Genomic DNA, 20,770 nt, shown 5'->3' with positions numbered 1-20,770 from the left:
GATCTGCTGGACACAGGCCCACCTAGAACCCCCCCAAAAAGCTTTAGGCACATGTAAAACAGGCCTCAAAAAGGACAGCTTCTCCCAACTCCGGCCAGCTCTTCCAGATACCAGAGCACTGCAATGCTCTGCTTGCTCATACACGACCCACTGTGGAAGAACAAACTGCACTATAAGGAAGGATGATGTGCACACAAACTAAAATCCAACAGAAAAGAGAGTCTTAACAAATCATCTTGCTTGTCACTTAGCTTTGTTTCAGTAGCTCAGAGCTAATGATGAGCGCAAAACACGAAAAAGTTAACACAACCAGCAAATACCAGTGCTCAGAAGCAGCATTAGTGACCCTTCCTACTGCCACAGCTCCCCTCTGCTAGTTAATTTACCTAACACAACTCTATACACTAAATCTTTAGACAATCTGCTTAAAAGTTAACCAATCTTTAATTATCCTTTGATATAGGTGTTAATATATCTTGCTCCAATGAGGTTTTCTGGAAAGCAAACTGGGATATAAAATAGCATCAGCAAGCTTCCCTTCCATACCTTAGAAGAACTCAGTATTATAGAAAAGCCAGCCAATTACCAAAACAAAACTAAACATAACAGCTACCAAAGCAATAGAAATTGGTATGCTATACTACAACCACACAAAAAGAAGAGACAACATCCTACTAGTTTACCCAAAGGTAGTCAAACAAGTGCCACAGTTTGTATTGTACCTGCCTCTCAAATGGGAGAACCCAGTGTAACCTCCACAGGTTTTGTTTCTCTTTCTGACAGTTCTGGAGCAGACACAGCACAAAGGAAAATGAAATTAAACCCCACGTGCATCAAGACTGCAAACACACTAGAACCTCAGGTTCTAGCCTTCCCTTCCATCCTATTTGGGTAGAACACAGGGTGTTGATTTTTAATTGAGATTAAATCAGAAGTTATCTACAAGAGAAAACAGTAGCAATTCCAGCAGATGTTTCTCCGTGAGTATCTGATTCTAGTGGACAGAAAGAAAAGTCAGAAACCTATCAGAAAACACCGTTTTAAACAGACTCACGAGATTAAGTTTCAACAGCCATTTTGCCTGATCATTTCATAAAAGGAAATAAACAAGCTATTTACATCATGGATACTGTCATGAGTTCACAGCTATTAAGACAGTCCTCTCTACCACTATGGCAGCCAGTACTACCAGTTTCCAGAAGTCCACTAAGTTAATCTGACAGCAAAGAACAGAAGAAAGTATTGATGAAATTAGAGAACAGAGGAAAAAAAACTTTTAGGAAGAGATGTACAACACCATGCAGACAGTTGGGTACCATATTAACATCGTTTTATTAGATTTAAGCAGGAGCTTTCAGCCTTGCTACCACCTTTGAACTGTTTCAGACAAACTTGATATTAACCAAGTATCCATGCCCTCCTCTTCTCCTAAGGTTTTGGAAGAAGTCCAAGATAAATTAAGCCCATTATATGTACTCTTTCTTGTTGCATTAATGAAAATGTAGCTAGATTGCCTCTTTTGAAGTGTATGTAACAACAATGAAGACCCATTAATGGTTAGTGCAAGACTTGTTTTATGCTAATATTTAGAATTCAAAGATGAACTGGTAATTAATACTGCTCTTCCCCTCCCCTCCACGCTCCATGTGGCATGGATATTAGTGTCCTCTGGGCACTTCAAGCCATGCATCATTATAATTTCAACTTGAAGTCGAGAGGGAATTAAACTAACTATGTAATAACAGACGTTAATTATTGTTCTAAACACAGAACACCTGCATGCACTCTCTTTTGTATTGGAAATATGCATACTAAGAAGGTAGGCAAATATGGAAAAAAAAAATAGATATGCCTCAAAGTTCTATGTATGCAAATTTCCCAGGAAGAGAAAGTAGTGTTTTAATCTTCACCCGTTTAAATTATGTTAGCTGTTGATAGCACTGCAGTCTCTTTGTTTTTGAAAAAGCAAATGCCCACAAAACCACCTCAAGCTAATGAGCCTGGATGTCTTGCCCTAGGAAGAGGAGAGGCCCATACTCAACCTCTGTTCCTAAGGGAGCACTGTTTTTCTAAATCCTCTTCAACTCTCTCATCAGTCCTACCCAAATGAGTCAACTCTAGAGCTAGTTGGGCAGCATCCATCACATTTGAAACCCGACACACGAGACAAAGGCTTCACTGGCCCACAGTGATGGCAACAGCTGACTGACCAAACACTTGTGTAGCTCCAAGCAAGATGCATCACTTTTCTCCAATGGCGTTGGCTCTGAGCACAGGTGTCATCATAGGCCTTCTCACTATAAAGGAACACGAATGTCTTAAGTTTTATTGCTACATGAGTTGCACAACCATTTTGGTCAATTTGAATTTTGCATCTTCACAAGAGACTTATCAAATAGATTGTACATTTCCTGACAACTAATAACATGTCATTACTCCAGAAAAAGTGGATAACGCCCTTAAGTTGTCCTTCATTTTAGCCCCAGACTGAACACCAGCTCGGTTTTGAATTTCCATACATGATAAAGAAGCTGGCAGAGAAACAAACAGAAGGAAAATGCCTTATTTCAACTTCACAGACAGCTGCACACCTTCCCTTACAACCTCCTCAGCTCTCCGAATCAGGACACTGCAGACACAACCAAAGCTATATCCGTATCTTCCTGTTCTCCATAAATCTACAGGAATAAGCTGAGAAATAAGAATCACCATTATAAGAGATGGTACAAGTTCTTTTATCAAGACATGCAAGGAGATTGAATAAAGGATTAAACAGCGACTCTGCACAGACACGCATACTTAAATATATGTGGAAACACCATAGTTTAGTTGAGAAAAAAGTTCATAGTCATGTTCCTGAAACAAATGCTTGTATCGTATTCCAGCAGCAGAACTGAATCTTCTGAACAGTACTTTGTGGCTACAGTAAGTCTTTATCACATGCTTGCAGCACCAACCACTACACTGTATTTAATTACCATTAAAAATGAGCTGCTTACAGCAGCAAATAAACACAGCATACAATAATGTATGTAGCCTACAATTCCAAGGTACCTATTGGAATATATGTCAGCAAAGATTTGATCAATCCCACCATAACAAAGCAGCATCAGAACTTTATCAAATTATATCTTTCAGATTAATGTAAACTGGAAGGGATCTGACCCCTACTTACTTCTCTGGTGGGCACCAGTGTTATAGCTTTCCTCATAAGGACAAGTATCAATGGAGAAACAGAATGAAGACACGTAAAGAAAACTAACATTAAAAAACCTGGAGACTAATTCTGCTAGTCCAAAGCTGGACTCATAATTCAAGAATGTGTACTAATGAATACTTTTCAATTTATTTGGTACTTCATATGCCACCGACTCTTTCACTGTTCTGTCTTCTCCAGATTCCTTGGCAAGCTGAAACTTCACAGACTATCAAATCTTGAAAATCCATCCTAGGGGTTTAGGAACAAACAAATTATCACTGAACTGCAAGCTGCCACAAGTCAGACTATCTTTTCCTGCAGCTAAAGCTTATTTTATATACCTTACATCTGTGGTGATCTGGGAGTAGATATGAACAACTTGCAAAGACCTGTTGATATGCAACAGTTTGTTTTTCTAAGGCATGTGACAATTAGGTTCTGACAGTCCACACTAACTCCAGGACATGCAGTGTTAGAAAAAAAGATTTGAGTTCCGGGAATCAACTTCTAAAGAATTGCCACCAACTGGGTTTGAGCAACCACTTTACCCTTCACCTCTCGCAGAGCAAGAGGAGATGTGCAGTGACTGCAAGCTATGAACTATACAACCCTGAAGTTATCACAGCTTAACAGCAAACATCAGAAGGTACTGCAGGAGCACAAACTATTTGACAGCCAACATCTTAAGTATGCATGCAAGTCTAAACATTTCAGTTCCTCTACTTCCTTCCCTTCCTCACCTTCTGATAGAAGAAAGCACTGGTCTGTGTGGATGAATCATGGAAACAATACTCTGCTCCACAAAGGTCTCCAACAGCCAACCACAACACTAAAAAATTTTGGGCCTATTTATAAACACATGGTTTAAACAAGAGTTTATAACCAACACAGGAAGTGTAAAAACTCCATGTTGTGATACAAGGAAAATCATGCTATTGTAAAGTAAAAGGTAATTAGAAATATCAAAAGCACGCAAAAAAATTTTTTTACATTAAGAGAAAGGAACTGCCACTAAAACCTATTCAGCAGCAGCACAGGTGCAATGCTATTAAAATTGCCCTCAACCAATAGGAAGAACAGTAAATGGTACCAAAAATGGCACACCCTAAAATACTTCTGCTTCAGTCTGGGAGTAGATCAATAATTAAGCTATTTACATTTTTCTTAACTTACTGCTTAAAGTACATGTCAGTCAAGGCTTCCAAGTATGAACAAGCTCCCTAATTAGAACTTAAGTTCACTAGCTGGAATCCTGGACCTTCAACATTCAAAGTGCAGATTGTGTTTTAAGGCAGATATTTCAACTTTACAAATGCTATAAACAGAATTATAAATATTCAAGGAAAAAGAGACTGAAATAATCCTATTTGATGTGTTAGGTTAACTGTCAGCTCATACAATATTTCACTATAATTTGCATGTACAGAACTGTTTCGGAAGGAGCAAGGAAAGCTAACTCTACCCAAAACCAGCATTTTCTGCCAACTGTAAGATACTGCATCAATATTCATACTAATTCCAATTTGAACATTAGATGCTTGAAGTTATTTAAGCTGGTTTGTTTGGAGTACTAGAAGGCATAGGAGAAACTAGAGACCTAGTGGACTACCTGGAAGTAGACGAGGCATTGCAAGAACAATTTAAGTGGAATAGCAATCAGAAAACACCAGGAACACATGCTGCTAGAACAAGATATATGTAATCAGGACTTTCAAGCCCAAAGCAGGATGCAAACAGATTGCAGTTTATGTACTAATACTTCAGTCTTATCTCAGATTTAAAAAACAAAACAAAACAAAAAAAACCACGCACAAACTTCAGAGAATGAGCACCTGTGCATCTGTCCAAGGGGCATATAATTGGTTACTCAAGGACTATTAGGCTGTTTCTTAGCAACCTCTGCAAGCTCTAATCAAGTAAGACTAAGATTGTCATTTAGCCTCGAAATGCCTTGCCCTTTCCATCTAATATAGCATTCTAACTGCTACTGAGGAGCAAACAGTCATTTCAACCACAGATAAAATCTGTTTCAGCTGAGAGTGCCTCTTAACATCTGCTATCAGGGGATCTTCATGTCAAATATGCTTTTTTACACTTAATTTAGTGTCCGAAACAGCAATTAATAAAATAAACCTTTAATTTTCTTTTTATACGAAATAAAAGCTAACTACAACTCTAAAAAAAAAATGGCCTTGGGAACAAAGTTTAATATGTGAAGCTATAGAAGCTATAGCTCAACTCTTAAACAACAACATTTTAACGGTAAAACATTCTCCGCATATAATTACCAAAAAAAAGTTTAATATCAAAAGCAGCAGTAGAGACATTTCAGGTAAACAGCAAGCATTTATCTCAGAGCTCAATGGTATTTAAATCTTTGGTGATGCTGAAATATATCTACACATTGGATTTCTAAAAACAAATATCTTTGAGCAAAACTCCGGCCATCAGACCAGGAAGAAAACAGCTAAAGGCATCTGAGTAAATGAAAAATAAATTCATCTGTTCAGTGTCATTGCTCACCTATAGTATCAATGGACATGTGATAGTCTCCACTTAAGACAGCAGTCTTTAAGTTTTATATAGAGTATTTTTCCTTACACAGTAAGCAAAGGCACCAAAAGTCTATGGTTAAATCAGGACAGTCGCTCCTCCCTGACATGAGATCATCTACCGAAGAGCTGTAACACAGCTCTCTTCAGCTCTCTCCCTCCCAACAGGTCTCCAAGGTTGCACAGCAAGGGAAGGCAGCAGCTCTAAGAGGGTCCCACCGCCCCATAAGGAGGCAGAAGCCCAGCAGGTGCCCAACATGACCTGGCACGGATGGTCTTAGCCATCCATACTGCTTCATTCCCCAGCCCTGGGGGCAGTGGACAGGGTACACGTTCACCTCCTGCTCAAATGACAGCCGAACAGGCAGCTCCAAGGCCACCAACTGGACATGGCAGATAATATGGCCAGCGGTCACCTCCGGCCAAAGATGGATCAACTTTAGACACCAACCAGAAGCCAGAGCAGCTTTCTAGTGAGAAGCCCATCAAAGGCACATCTGAGTGCTGGGGAGGTAAAGAACAGTGGAGTCACTGCCAAGGAACAGTAGCAACTACCCTTTGGGTAGGCATCTGGCTAAGCATTAAGCAGCCAGAAGCAATGCCTGTATACCCTTATTCCTCGCTTCTTGAAGTAGCTTCTCTCGTCCCAAATTGCTGCTCCCAAGCTGCTTCTAGATCAGAGGATTACTAGCAGCTAGGACTGGAGAGGACCAAGGAAAGTAAACGATGTGCTAGCAGGAAAGCGCCCTCCCTTTTTCGTCTCTTCAGTAGGCTGAGAAGCTCTGAACTAGAGTGAGCGATGAAAACAGGACCCACACAGAGTTGACAACACATCGGCTTTGTTTTCAGAAGAGGAGGGATGGAAGCTTTCAGGCACACAACAATTTAAAGCTTCTGCAGATGACTAAGTATACTATGTGATCATAGCTGCTTTATGAATAAAGGAGTTTCTAAAGTACGTTCATAGCATGCATTTCAGAGCCAACACTCGCAGAAAGCAACACCTACAGGGACAAGTGAAGGAGTCAGACTACACAGGAAGGATGGATTCCACTCCTCTCACCTACAGGTGTTGCTCAAGAGGGGCCAGGCAGCTACTGGCCCACAGATTCAACATAAACAAAAGTCATTTTAAAAGTTAAAGACAAAATCATCATCATTTACCTTGCACATTTGTCTCAAATACAATTCTTCTCATACAATAAAAACTTTGTTACAACCGATTAATGACAAACAGATTAAAAATGCACTACACCATTTCTGGCATTTTTTTTTTATACCCAGAAAACAGTTGGGTTACATCATTTATTTTTCGACAGAAACTTTTTTTTTTTTGCAGCTTTTGTGCTGGCAGTGAACTCAGTAACTCAGAGTGAGCTGGAGTTGAACAAGGAACACAAGCAGCACCATCAAACACAGAAGGCAGCTTTTACAACACAAAGCTTCTCAACATCTACACCACCAGATTTCCTTGAACTTCACAGGACTGCTCAGAAAATCTACAGTGCAGTGGGAACATGGCCCAATTAGGCCAAACATCACAAGTCTGATATAAACACAACCAATTATGGTTTTACCCCAAGCAACTATGTTAAAGATAAACCTGATTGTTTTAAGATTAAAGCTACGAGTAGTCATGTTTTTAGCAGACCCCTCATATGCAGACTTACTTTTTTTTTTTTTTTTGAGAAAACCATGTTTGAAACATCTTCAAACAGCCCAAAGAGAGTGCTATGGAGCCTTCATCATGTTGTGGTGAATGGAACACGCTCTGTTTCTACCTCGCCCTGTTCTCCTGCTCACATCTCGAGTGTAAGAGTAATCCTGACGGCTTTAGTACCTATTCCATTTTCAGTCGTATATTTAATGCCCACACCAGCTGTGTGGCTAGGAGTGCAGCACTTACTGATTGGCGGGAGTACCTTCTGGAATAAAGATTAGAAAGTTGATAAGAGGTGTATAAGCATACCACTCTCAGTGTCTGGGAGGTAAGGTTATTTGTTTGCAAGTTTTGAGTTCAGCCTCAGTGTTTCTAATAAATAAGCAAGTATTTATTTAAGGAAGCTTTGAAGGAGTATAAATAGAAATGTTCTTTACTATCTGACCAACCCTGTGACATTCAAAAACCTCTCAGAACTTCAGGGTATAAAAGCTTAAATAGTTAGCAAAATACTGTCTTCCGAGGCCTATTTATTCCAAAGACATAAGAAATTCTAGATCTAGTGACATCAATGTATGAAAGATTAGGAGTGCAAAGAACATTTCTGCTTAAAATTAGAAGACAGATTTTCTATAGTTACATGAAACTTAAGTCTTTAGGCTTTCTATTCTAGGCAAGCTGCAAATAGTTGCTGGCACACACAGCATGCCAATAATAAATCCCTTTTTCAAAGGGTGGTTCTGAAGTGCTCACCATGAAGGCCTTGTTTCTTTTTTAGAGGTGACACCTGCAGCTGCTATTGAAATCAACCGGAGTTGTCACTATCCAGCATTGCTAAAGTCAGTCTCTAAAACATCACCCAATTATGTTCTTTTAAGAAAGAGCATAACAAAACCTGCAAGCTACTCTTTGCATTTGTGTAACTTGAAAATAAGGGATATTATTTATATAACAAGCCATTCTCCCAACCTCAGCCTTTCATTTCTGATCAAAAAAGTCTGAAGGCAAAGACAGCATTGAGCAGCTGAAAGACAATTCCCTGATCTACTTCCCCAAGGCTGAGGAAACACAGATCCACATCTTCTGATCCACAATATACCTGTCCATGAACTGCAACAGGCAGGGAGAGGTTTTATGAGCACAAGGACTACAGGTGGTTTTCTGGAAACAAAGAACCAGTTTGGCATGCCGGCCACCACAGCAGTCCCGGGGTCTGCTGACAAGGCAATGGGGCAGAGTCCATGAGCAAGCACCAAGTTTGGGGCGCGGGGTGTGTCGGGGGAGCGGTCAAGTATGAAAAAGTAAGCTTTGTGCTATCGGCAGAGTTTTCCACCTGGGGAAAAACAAAGTTAAGCTGCAGGCAAGTAAGACATTACACATAGTTAACCAATATATGGCTATCAGCTACATGATTTTTTTTTTTTTCCATGCTGACTTCCTATGCTAAGGAGGTGTGACATGTCTGCATTATAACCCATCACTACACCGGGTGAATTTTACATTTTGGTATAAGGTCTTGGTCTCACTCATTATTCCCTGTCCTTGGGCCTTGCCTGGGACATGTGTTTGCATACGTTTATTTTAAAGGGAGCCTTAATGGAGCAAAGAACAATCATTTAGAGGTAAAGCTTCCTGCGTACCACTTGAGGATGCTTCATTTGCGAAATTCTGATTTTTTTTTCATTAGAAAAGTATACGCACCATTCCTCAGGTACAACTGTGTACAAATAACTTTTTCAGTGCTAAATGGCTTAACTTTAAGCACATCTGTCACAATGGACTGTCATTCGAGCTGACAGGATGCACGTTTTCTCTTTTGGGGAGCACAAAGTAATTCTAATCCAGGATGTTTTCATTACAATGCCTCAAGATCCTGATCAGAGAGTAGCAATGGCTGTGCTAAGACAGACCAACTGTAGACCTACCAGCCACACAAAAATAGACAAGAACATATCCTACAGTGAGGCTACCTAGTTCCCTACAGGCACCAAGGATCCCAAATGATGTGCTTCAAGGCTAAATGCCTTCCAGGGCCTAGCCACCTTCGTGAAATACAGGTTTTTTCAAATTAAAAGGATTGAGAGAGCTTGATGCAGAGTCCTAAACTGAAGTAGACAACATCTGAAAGAGCCAAAGAGAACACTGTACCCATTAAGTAATAAAAGCTATCAGGTCAAGTATTCCGGCTCAGGTTTTGGCAGGGGAGGGGCTGCTTTCTAAGAAATCCAACATTTATTGCTGCAGCCAAGTTATCCTCTCAACAGCTTTACATATTTTATAGTTCGTGCTCCTGTGTATGTTTTAGATCAAGACTGAACCCTTCCAGGCATTTGGATGAGACTCACATATGGACTGCAGGTGGATGAAACTCACACCGAGTCTGGATACTAAGTTTATATACTTCCACATATTTTTATCTACCTGAAAGTTAACAGTACTTTGGAAATTTAGAAAGGGGTGCCACAATCATGCTCTAAATAGGAAAAATTTAACATCAGTGCTTAAAAATGGATAAAACGAGTTGCCCACATTCTAGTGCAGAAGGCACGCTTTTACCCAAGCAAGCTGTGAGGGTTGCCTGAACCTCTCCTACCCCTTCTTCAGATAGATACACAGAGCCCAGCTAAGCACCATGGAAAAAGTGAAATTTCTGGTTTCTGCTACTTATCTCAAAGGCCTTGAACTGTGAAGTTCACCTGGGGAGTTCAGAGTATACTGTCTTCAGAAGTGTACTGAACTCTCGGTCGCACTAGAATCTCAAGAACAGAGGGGCTGAAGGGAGAAAATGATGCATGCTATAACACAGGATTTCAACATCCACGACTAGTCAGAACAATTCCTCTATATGACTAATTAACTGAAGTAATGGATGCCATACTTGTATTTATGGTGCAGGAAGAAGCTGCGAATTCCCTGAAGGAAGGAACAGGGTGGAGGGAAAAAACCACACAGGCACAACTCCATTTCATGCCATCTTGCAAAGGAGTATGAAAAATGTTTCCACACAATACATCCAGCAGAACTCCTGTAACTTTAAAACATCTTCTTCAGAAGCAGCCTTCAAAGCAATCCCTCTTTTATTGAGCCCAAATCTAAAATTCTGCCAATAACCTGTTATTGATAAATATTGCTGTGCAAGGTGCTTCTGAAGCTTCAGTGTCTGAATGAACAGCTTTGTGCTAGGAAGAAAAAAAACCAAACAACAAACCAAACACGCTCAAGTCTAATGAACCTGAACTGTATAAGTGATGAGAATTAACTATTCAAAGCTACTTGAATTCTTCTTTTTTTTTTGTTTCAAAGTGGTACATAAATTTTAATTGCATCATTTGTTAACTTAACATTTGTTAAATAAGCATTAAGCTTCAAGTTTTACAGCAGGAGGCAAAGGAAAAAAAAAGTGAGGTAGGTGGGTGAAGACGACAGCTGTATTGTTCTAGCTGTTCCTCAGTCTCTCCCACTGCCAGATTTCTGTGGATGATATATCCCAAGGTAGCAATTTTAAGAATTTTTTGGCAATATCCCAAGCTCCTCTTCCAAATCAGAGATCAGACTAATGACATTAAAAAACAGACAGGAAATACGAATAAACTGGATAACTGACACTGTATCAAACAGTGGAAGCCACTGAACTCTGGTACTGCAGCTTTACAGAAGACACACTTGTCCAAATTTTAGAGTAAAATTTCACCATGTAAAATATAAAAAAAAAAAGTCAGTATAGCAAAGCCAAGGCAAAAAACCCCCACCTTTCAAGATACTACTTGCCTTACAGCTACTGTTAACTCAAGACACTGCAATATCAAACAGACATCAAGAAAACCTCCCTCGAGCAATTTAAACGTTAATGCGTTAGTCTCCTTAAGTGAGGGAGTTATTCAGATGAGGTTCAGTAAGAAGCCCACATATACCAGTGCTGGCTTTCATTAGGGATGGATTTCTCAGTCTTAAAAATCCAGCCTAGAACTACTGAAGTAACTCCTTTGCTGACTGCTGGCACCAAGGCAAATTTGTTTAATAACTAAAGGACACACTTTCTGATCCTCTTTAGTATTGTCCCATCCCAGCATGTTAAATAAAGGATTGTTAATTTCATTATTGTTGCATCGCAAAAAAAAGAAAAAAGTCTATGAAAAGACTATGTCTGTTGTTTCTTGTTTGCAAACTTGTGCAGAGAGAATATTACTTGAGAATAATTTTGAAATTACTGCAGGGAGTTGAAACTTAACCCAGGAACTGAGTCTCCTTCAAAAAACCCTTCCACAAAACTAGCATTACAATTAAGCCTCTCCTTCCAGAATCTGTACAGCTTATGTACAGTTGTAACAAAGATGCCGTGTTCCCCATCAACAGACCGAACATCCAGAGTTCAAAATGCTATTACAACATACAGGAGGGACTCCTTCCCATGAGCACATCCATGGACTGCAATACAGGGACTGTTTTTAAAAGTACAACTACTCCACGGCTTATTTTTAGAATCAAAGGTGGGCAGGGAGAGTATTCAGTAAACCTTCCAAAAATCAGCCAGCCACCCACTGAACTGCAGTGGTACCGTTTAAATAAATTACAGGCTGCTTTGCAACAGCTGCAAAAAAATCGCTGCAAAGAAAGACCAAAGACTTCCAACCCTTTAAAATGCTGGAGGCAATGATACAAGAAACAAGAGCAGACTGGGCATTGTATGCTAGAGACACTGTGGTAATTTACCTGCAAGAGGTAGGTCAAACAGGCCTTTCTTAGGACTTGATAAGCATAGAACAACAATATCCGGCAGCTGCAAGGTAGGAATGTGCTTATTCCAACAGAGAAAAACCAAAGAAGGCTGGGCTTAGAGATCTGCATTGCAAGGATTATCAAACTCTCCTCTTGTTTCGAGTAGCAACACCAGAAACTGGCAAAATAAAAGTGTGAGTCAAGTTAGCCTTTACTTCCTCACGCAGGTAACATATACAATTTGAGGTGCTAATGTTACTGAAATCTCTTACTGAAGAGTTTATTATTTCATAAAGCCTGTATTAAACAGCCAATGAAGAGGAGAAAGAAGCTTAATTTTCCCTTTGATCTTTTAGCTTCAGAGCAGAGTTCTAAATACCCTGTTTTTATAGTATTGGATATACCTATTAACAGGAATCTTTCTGCGTCCAACAGGTCACAGGACCAACAAAAGCAATCAAAACACCCCAATTTGGCAAACAGAACCTAAGTGTCCCTGTGCAGAGAAATTTACCATTGTACCATTTTTATTTTTATTTTTTTTAGCCATCTAACTCCAGCAAAACCCCTACCACTAAGTAACATTCATTTCTTAATTTGAGGTACGGGTGCATCAGGCTGGAGCTCAGAAAGTTAAGAGATTTACGTGGACTAGAAACACAAGCGAGCAGTTTTGTTCATGACCACTCCTAGGAGCGGTTTTCCAGCAACAAGGATGCCACCAGCTACGTCTCCCAAGAGGTCAGTTAGTCACCAGGTGCCAAACACGACCCACAGGTACCGGCGCTCCCGATCTCCAGCGCGGGCATTGCACCATCCCCATTCCTCAGCGCCTCACGACTCGCAGCTTCCCCCCCGTGCCCCACTTGGAAGCGCCCGCGGCAACAGCTGCGAACCTGCCGGCAGGATCCTACCTGCCCGCCGCCGGGCGGCCAGCCCGCGCGTCCCGCCCCGCACCCGAGGGGCGCATGAAGCGCCCCATCCTCCGAGCACCGGGGCGAGCGCAGTCGCGCCGCCCCCGCGGGCAGGCGGCGCAGGGGAGGTGGGGGCTGCACTGGGGAGCGGCGCGCAGACACCCCCGAGATCCTGCGGGGAGGGACGGGCAGAGGGGCGCACAGCGGCTCGCACGCCCCCGGCTGCCGCCGCCACAGAGCCGAGGCAGGGAGCGGGTTCCGGACAGGATCGGGGCAGCGCTCCGCTTCGGGCGCTGCCCCCCCCGACTAGCGCGCCTGGAGGCGGGCAGCTCCAGCCGCGCCTGGGGGGCCGCAGACCCGCGCCCACCCCCGCGCAGGTGCGCGGAGCCGCCGCGCTCGGGAGGCCCCGCCCGCCCCCGCGCGCCGCCGCGCGGCCCCGCCCGCGCCCCAGGAAAGGCGGCAGCTCGCGCCCTTCGCGAGCCGCGGCACGCGCCCCGCGCCGCGCGCCCGCCCGGCGGCGCCCCCTGCCGGGGACAGCCCCGCGCCGCGCGGAGCCGGGGGGGCGCTCCGCGGCCCGGGGTGCGCTGCTGCCGTCGGGCTGCGGTTGTCGGGCGGGTCTCTCCGGCGTTATTATTGATTTCTTAACGTTTTCGCGCACAAGCCGCTGAGAGCCGCACCTGCAGCCTGTACGGGAGCCCCTCGCGCGGCCAGCCCGCAGCCGCTCCTCGGCAGCAAAGCCCTGCGAGGCTGCCGCGGCCCCCACGCCCCTCGGCGGGGCGAGGGCTGGGCACAGCCCCCGCACCCCCCGCTCCGCCAGCCGTGCCCCGCAGCTCCGAGAGGCGACCGGCCCCGCCCGGGCCGCGCACCGGCAGCTCGCCCGGCTTTCCAACGGAGGAGCGGGCAGCCGCTGCAGAACCGACCGGGGTGGGGAGCGGGGGGGAACAAAAAAAAGGGGCGATAACAAAAGCGCGATCAACCACCTACCGGCCACGCAAACTGGAAGGGAATAACAATCCTGCCCGTCTCGGGGGTTCTGCCTTGATGGGAGTATCTGTTGTTGTTCAAATAGAAAATATTTCCACCGAGAACGGGGGTAGATCCGAATCCGTAGTTGCAGGGTCCGACCGGAGTGATCTTGGCCTGATATTCCTTGAGGCAGACTTTCACGTAAGTGTCGCACTCGTCCCGGGTACAGTCCTGGTTCTGGGGGCTTTTCATGCCATCGCAGCATTCCCCATTGAACAACTCGCCGTTTACATTCCGCACAGAGTTAAGCTGCAGCTCGAAATAGCCCGTGGACCGGGACACCTAAAAATAAAAATCAAAGGGGAGACAGCCTCATTACTACCGCGGCCGGGGCAGCGCCGGGAGCGCGGGGCTACGGCGAGGCGCTCCGCGGCTCTCTCCCCGCTCCAACTTTCGCCGGCTGCGGGCTTAACCCCACCGCGCCGGCACATATATATATTATATATATATGAGATATGCGCAAGGTGGAAACGCAGCGGGGAGGAGGCAGCCGCGCCGCCAGCAGCAGCGCCCCGCGGAGCGGAGCCCCCCGCGCCCCCCTACCTGCACGCAGGAGGCGAGGAGCAGCGCCAGGCCGAGCGCGGCGGCGCGGGGGGCCCGGCTCCGCCGGCCGGCGCCCCGCATGCCTGCTGCTCCGCGCGGCCGCCTCAGAGGAGCCCGCCGAGCCCACCGGCCACGGACCCGCGGCCGCTCGCGGCATGGGCGGCGTGGGAGCCGCCCGCAGCGCGCCGGGGGGCGCAGGGCATGAGCTGCCGGCGGGGCCGCCTGGAGCGCTCCGCCGCCGCTCCCCTCCCGCGGGCTCCGCTCGCCCTCTGTGCGCCTCGGCTCCGCGGACACCCAACAAGTAGGTGCCGGAGTGACAGCTTCATTACCCATTCGCCGCCGCTGCCGCCGCCTTCATATTAATGAGGGGGACGGCCCGGCCCCGCGGCCGGCGGGTGGGGCCAGCGCCGCTCCCGCCGCGGCTCTTAAAGGGCGGCGGGCGGTGTCCTGCCTTGCCTTGCCGCGCCGGTAGCGGGGGGATCCTGCCTGCCCTGCGTGGTGCGGGACGGGGGAGCGAGGCTGGAGGGGCACGAGTGGGGTATGTGCATCCACGCGGGGTGGGAGCGCCCGCAGCCGCGGAGGAGCACTTGAGGTGCGTGCGCCCACCCTCGCGTGTAAGTGGGTGGAGGGGTGTGTGTGCGCACATGCTGTCACGGAAGAGCGCGCAGGGTGCATGCACCCACAGTGTTGGAGGAACAGCCGTGGGATATGTGCACCCACGGCTGTGGAGGAGTGTGTAGGGTGGATGCATCCCTAGCCATAGAGGAGCATCTGGGTATTTGCATCCACACTACTGTAGAGCTTCACAGGGTGTGTGCATATACAGGTGTGGAAGAGCACGTGTTGCAAGCACACACACAGGGAGAAGTGTTTGGGGTGGGACCACCCCAGCAACGTAGGAGCATGCACCCACAGCTGTGGAGGGGTGCACAGGGTGGGAGCATCTACAGCTGTAGAGGAGCACATAGGGTGGAATCACCCACAGTTGTGGAGGAGTACATGTGATGTATGCACTCATAGTCATGGAGAATTGCACCAGCTGGGAGTGCCCACAGCCATGTAGGAGCACACATGGTGCATGCAAATATAGCTGTGGAGAACACAGGGTGGAATCACTCACATCTGTGGAAGAGCATGCATGGTGCATGCACCCGCAGCTGTGGGGGAGTGTATGGGGCGGGTTCACTCGTGGCTGTAAAGAAACACAGAAAGTGAGAGCACCCACAGCCCCAGAGGAGTGTGTGGGGTGCATGCGCCAAGAGCTGCGGAGGAGTACATGGGATGCATGCACCCGCAGTCATGTAGAAGCACAAAGGGTGCACGCGCCCACAGCCGTGTAGAAGTTCACAGGATGGCTCATAGAGTTCTCTCAGTGACATGCAGTACATGGAGCAGATGGCCAAGTGGTGGGATCATGTCCTCCTCCAGTGGTGGATCAAGCAACTCTGAGAGTCACTGAGCAGAGATTTGTCCTTTAGTTTAAGCACCCTGTGATTTTGATCCCTGCTGACAACTATGAAAGCTATACATCCAGACAACTGCATGCTATGGATATGCTATCAAAGCCCAGATCTGCATTTAGGACTTAAGTTTTCCTTCTGTTTCTCTCCCTCCCCCCCACCTCCCCATTTTAACTCTTTAGTACTGATCATCCACTGGACTGGACAACTGAAGAACAAACAGCTCAGAAATCAAAGGGCTGTCATGTTCCCCTGTGTGGAAAACCTTTCACAGAGCCTCCGCCTGCCTTTTCAGCGCCCCGGCTGCCTCCCATCCCTCCAGCAGCCAGCCGACACGCTGCTCCTCTGCTATTCATGGCCAGTGTGCAGCTGCAGCTACTCTCCTAGGCTGACACAGCAGCAGCTGCTATATGTGTGCCAGCTGGCTAGCTGCTCTCCAAAATCCTCTTGTCCGCCCCACTCCCCTTGCTTTCCCGCTTCCCCACCTACAGACCTGCTTCTCCTTCCCCACCCACATCTCCCACTCACCACAATCTGCTCTGTTTTCCTACCTCCCCCCTGTCCTGAGCCTACCCCTCTGGTGTCCTGATTCACCTTACTTGCTCTCCAGGAAGCATTCCCTACTTTCCCTCTCATCCCTCCTGAGCTCAAACAGGATCTCTCTGAAGTGGAGTGGTGAATATTGGTTTTAATTATTTTATGTGTCCTCTCTTTTAAACTGTGCCTTCCAACATAAATGCATTCAAGCATTTTTTTCATTAAGGTAACCTCTGGTATAACCACCTTTAGAAGGCGACAAAGGGAAAGCAGGGGAAACTGAGGGATGGCCAGTACGTTAGTTTAATGTGTTATTTTAAAGTTTTGCTAATTTTGCTTCCAAATGGACAGACAAATGCTCTTTAGTTTTTAATTACTTTTTCTGGTGGCTGAAGGGAAGGAGTTTCTTGGACTTGCTTTCTGCCCAATGATTACTTTGTGGTGGATGGCAGCCAAAATATTTTGCAAGACAGGTATTTTGTTTGCATATATCATCATAAACAAACATAAAACCCCATAATCTACCTTCAGCATTATGTGGTCAATATGCCTGTGGAGGAAGACATGTATTTTTATCACCAAGCTAAGCAAATGTAATACAGAAGAAAGGTGATCCAGTAGTTACAGCATATGCTCAGTCTCTACAAAGCCAAGCTCGGTTATCTGCTGTATCACAGAGTTTCTTTGTTACCTGGAGCACGCTGCATGCTCTTTTCATGCTTTGGTTTTGCCTTCGTAAATATTCTACAGTACTCAAAAACTCTGGTGCCATTTTAAAATGCCTTTTCCTGCTGTAACCTGACTTCACAGGAGCAGAGAGGGGAGGTGCAGCTATTTCCAGGCATTCTCTCTGTTCAGAGAAATTTTCATTTTATTCTTCTTGGTACTGCAGCCCCATTTTCAGACTGAACTCCTTAGTTCTCTCGCTGTGGTTATTATTTCTCAAGTGCCATGGACTTTCATTCTATTCTTGTTCAGGTATGGAAAGTTGTTTCATTATAGCTACCCACAGATAGTGACGGTTTTCAGGAAATGCAGCAGAAGCATTTCTTAACAGATGAACTCTGAGCTTTTAAACAAACCTGGTGGCCAGATCTGGAGGTGAATGCTGAGTGAGGGTAAGAGGAGCTGTTCCTTGCAGCTTGGACAGCCTGCATTGGACTGTCCCTATGGGACTGACTGCCCGTGAAGGGGGACAGCCCAGCCTCCCGTGTAGCCCCTGCCTTCCCATGGGGGCTGCCTCCCGCTGGCATTTTGGAGGAGATGAGGTTAGGTAAGATGAAAAGCAAAAGGTCATCTGCAGCCCTTGGGGTGCCTTGGATACTTCCAACAGGCCACCAAACTCTGCTGCATCCAGGAGTGTGGTGGGAGGATTTGCTCCTTTCTTGCTCCAGCATTTCCCAGGATGTGGACCCCCACACAGGACAGCTCACAGGACCAGGGTTTCCAGGCTCTGAGCAAGCATGCTGGAGGCGCTGGGCTCCATAACTCATTCCCAATCAGCTGCGCTCTCCAAGGCCTGCTCAATGCCCTGGCTGCCAAGTGTAACGTGTCTCCTCTTACACCCACGCCTGCAGCCCAGCCTGCTGTCACCCAGCCTGCTGTCACCCAACCCGCCGCCCTTCCCGGCCATCCTGTATCTGGCTGCATCTTCCCCGGCGAGTGAGGCTGGGACCTCCCCGCTGCAGGGTCATGGTCCCCTCACTTTCCCCAGAGAAGGGTCTCTGTGCTCTTGCCTTGAATTGTGGGGCTGTCCATGCAGCCCCGTGCAGGCAGACACCTGCCTGCTGCTCAGGGGAAGTCAGTATGAATTCCTCTATGCCCAGCACAAGCTTTGAGCTGCTCTTCTTTCATTCCCTCCCCAAGAAAACAAGGGTTGTCAAGATCTGGATAAAAGAACCCTATAAATATCCTCCCGTTGCTGCTCCTTCACTTCCTCCTGTTGCTCCTTTCTCCAGCAACCCCTGCTGAGGGTAGCGAGTGGGAATGGGGGGCCGTGCAAGAGAAATGGGTGGAAATGGGGCCGAGGAAACTCATGCCTGACTTTAACCGGGGTTTGAGCTTGCTGTCAGTAGTTACTCATCCTGCACAAGGGATGCGACTGGAGAACATCGGTCCCTCTGGCAGGGGAGGGACACGCTCACCGCCTGTCTTGGGCAGGGTGGAGTGCCGGCATCCCACACCTCCTTGTTCCCAGCCCTCTGGGCCAGGATTTTTTGCTCTTGTGCTCTGGCTGCACATTTGAGCTAAGTTTTTGCCCGTATGCAAATCCTTTGCAAGTATATTCATTAAATCATTTGCATAAAATATCCCTGGAGGATCATAGCAGCTAGGAAGGGGTAGGGTTTATCCCATGCCTTAGAGACAGCAGAGGTATAGGGATGTCATTTATCAGTATGTGTGTGGATATGGACATATATCTCATTTACCCAGGCCAGAATGCGTCTGCTTGGGAAAGTTAAAGGCAAGAAGATCATTTTGGATGTTGTCCATCTGAAACTTGGCAGGATAGGAGTTAACCCTCCCTTTCTGGCCAGAAAGGCTACAGCTGCCTGTCCTGAGAGCAAGGCATTGCAGGACAGAACCAGCTGTGAAGAATTAATTTCTCTCCTTCCTCCTCCATGAGAAGCCTTGTGGGCCAGGGCTAACACTATGAATGGAGAAGACTGCTCAGGAAGAGAGCTAGAGGGTAACCAGAAGAGAAGGATTATTTTTTATTCCTCTCTCTTTTTTGTGGAACTTGGCTGGAGCGAGGTATTTTGAGCTTTGCTATGGGCTTGGCAGGGTAAAGACATGTCTTCTCCCTCGACTTTGACTGAAGAGCCCTGTTGGATTTGTATGGCTCATGTAATGTCTTTAATGAGTGTATACATGCATACACATGCTCTTCATGGAAGCAAAGCAGACTTGAACTGCAAGGATGTTGGTTTTAAATATCTTCCAGTAAAAGGCCTGGGAGTGGTTTCTTTTAGTTTGGATTGAGCTGCTAATACAGCCCAAGAGAAGACCAGGTGGAGAAGGCATAAGGTAGTGCTTATATCCATCTTCCTTCCTGACTACTATGGTGAAAGTGAAGTTTTACTTGATGGAAGTTGTGCCAGGAAAGGAGATGAGATCTTGGCACCACCCTTTCCTATTTCAGTGGTTGCCCAGCTCTGAGTTGGTGCTGGCCTCTGTGGGCTTTAGAGCAGAAAGAAGGTGGTTTCCTACTGCTTCAACTTTGCTGCTTTCTGCTTTTGGGGTCTGGCGTTCTGCCAGCAGAAGCATATGCTGAGTCTGACCTGAGAAGTCAGTTGGTCTCAGTTTGTACAGCTTGGTACTAAAGGCCAGCAACATGAACAAAATGAAGGAGATCCACTGAAGACAGATTTTGAGAGCTTCTCCCAGCTGATCACCTTGTATGTATCAAAGCCCTGCCTAAAATGTTGACACCTGGGATGGGGGTGGAGGTGTTAACTGGTCACTTGGGGGAAAAAAAAAAAAATTAGAAAACCAGCTCAGCTGATCTGACTTCTGAGACTTGATCCACTCCCTTAAAAGTGAAGTTCATGCTTTCCTAGTGGCTTATCTTCTTGGTGGATTTTCAGAAGACAACTCATCTGAGAAGCATTGATAAAACAGACCGAACCATCCTATATTTGTTATCCATAACTGGCTTTTCCTCTTCAGGTTTGTTGCAGTCATCCTCAAAGAAACCTCTACCTATGACTTTTCTCATGTATGAATCACAGAAAGTAAGATCAGAAGGGATATCTATAGGTTATCTAGTTTATTGCATTCCACAAAGAAGGACAAAAAGTGCCTGCTTCTTGCATAACAGATGGGTATCCAACCTCTTTTTAAAAGCATCCCCAGATAGAAATTTCTTAGCTACGATAACCTATTCTAGTGGTTAACGTTCAGAAAATGTATGCTACTGTATTGCTATGCTCTGATCCCGCTTTTTGACCTGTTTGTAATGGATGTGGAGCACAGCACATTCCCTTCCTCTCTGCTGCTACCCTTTATGTATTTGAAGAATACTATTGTGCCTCCTTCTGATGTCTCTTCTTTACAATGGCGGGGGGGGAGAAGGCATTTTTCAAGTGTTGTATGGTTGTAGCCCATATTTCATAGACCGTTGATCATTCCTGTGATCCTACTATAGTGTCTCTGCCCTTGGT

General features: G+C 45.9%; 1 protein-coding gene across 2 annotated transcripts in view; it reads right to left on the bottom strand.

The window, feature by feature from the left end:
• JAG2 (jagged canonical Notch ligand 2) overlaps positions 1 to 14,943 on the bottom strand; it is a 71,736-nt gene extending 56,793 nt beyond the window's left edge. Inside the window, exons 1-2 of one of the 2 annotated variants that reach the window (XM_065636164.1) lie at positions 14,611 to 14,943; positions 14,026 to 14,349 (exon numbers count right to left, since the gene is read on the bottom strand). In XM_065636164.1, the coding sequence (XP_065492236.1) occupies positions 14,026 to 14,349; positions 14,611 to 14,943 (657 nt within the window). The remainder of the gene's footprint in view (positions 1 to 14,025; positions 14,350 to 14,610) is intronic. The other variant, XM_065636165.1, reaches the window with a different exon arrangement.
• Between the last annotated feature and the right edge of the window lie 5,827 nt (positions 14,944 to 20,770).

This window comes from Caloenas nicobarica, chromosome 5 (assembly GCF_036013445.1).
Source record: "Caloenas nicobarica isolate bCalNic1 chromosome 5, bCalNic1.hap1, whole genome shotgun sequence".
In the NCBI taxonomy this organism is placed as follows: domain Eukaryota; kingdom Metazoa; phylum Chordata; class Aves; order Columbiformes; family Columbidae; genus Caloenas; species Caloenas nicobarica.
The sequence above is the reverse complement of the archived record's forward strand: the minus strand, read 5'-3'. Positions and strand labels throughout refer to the sequence as shown.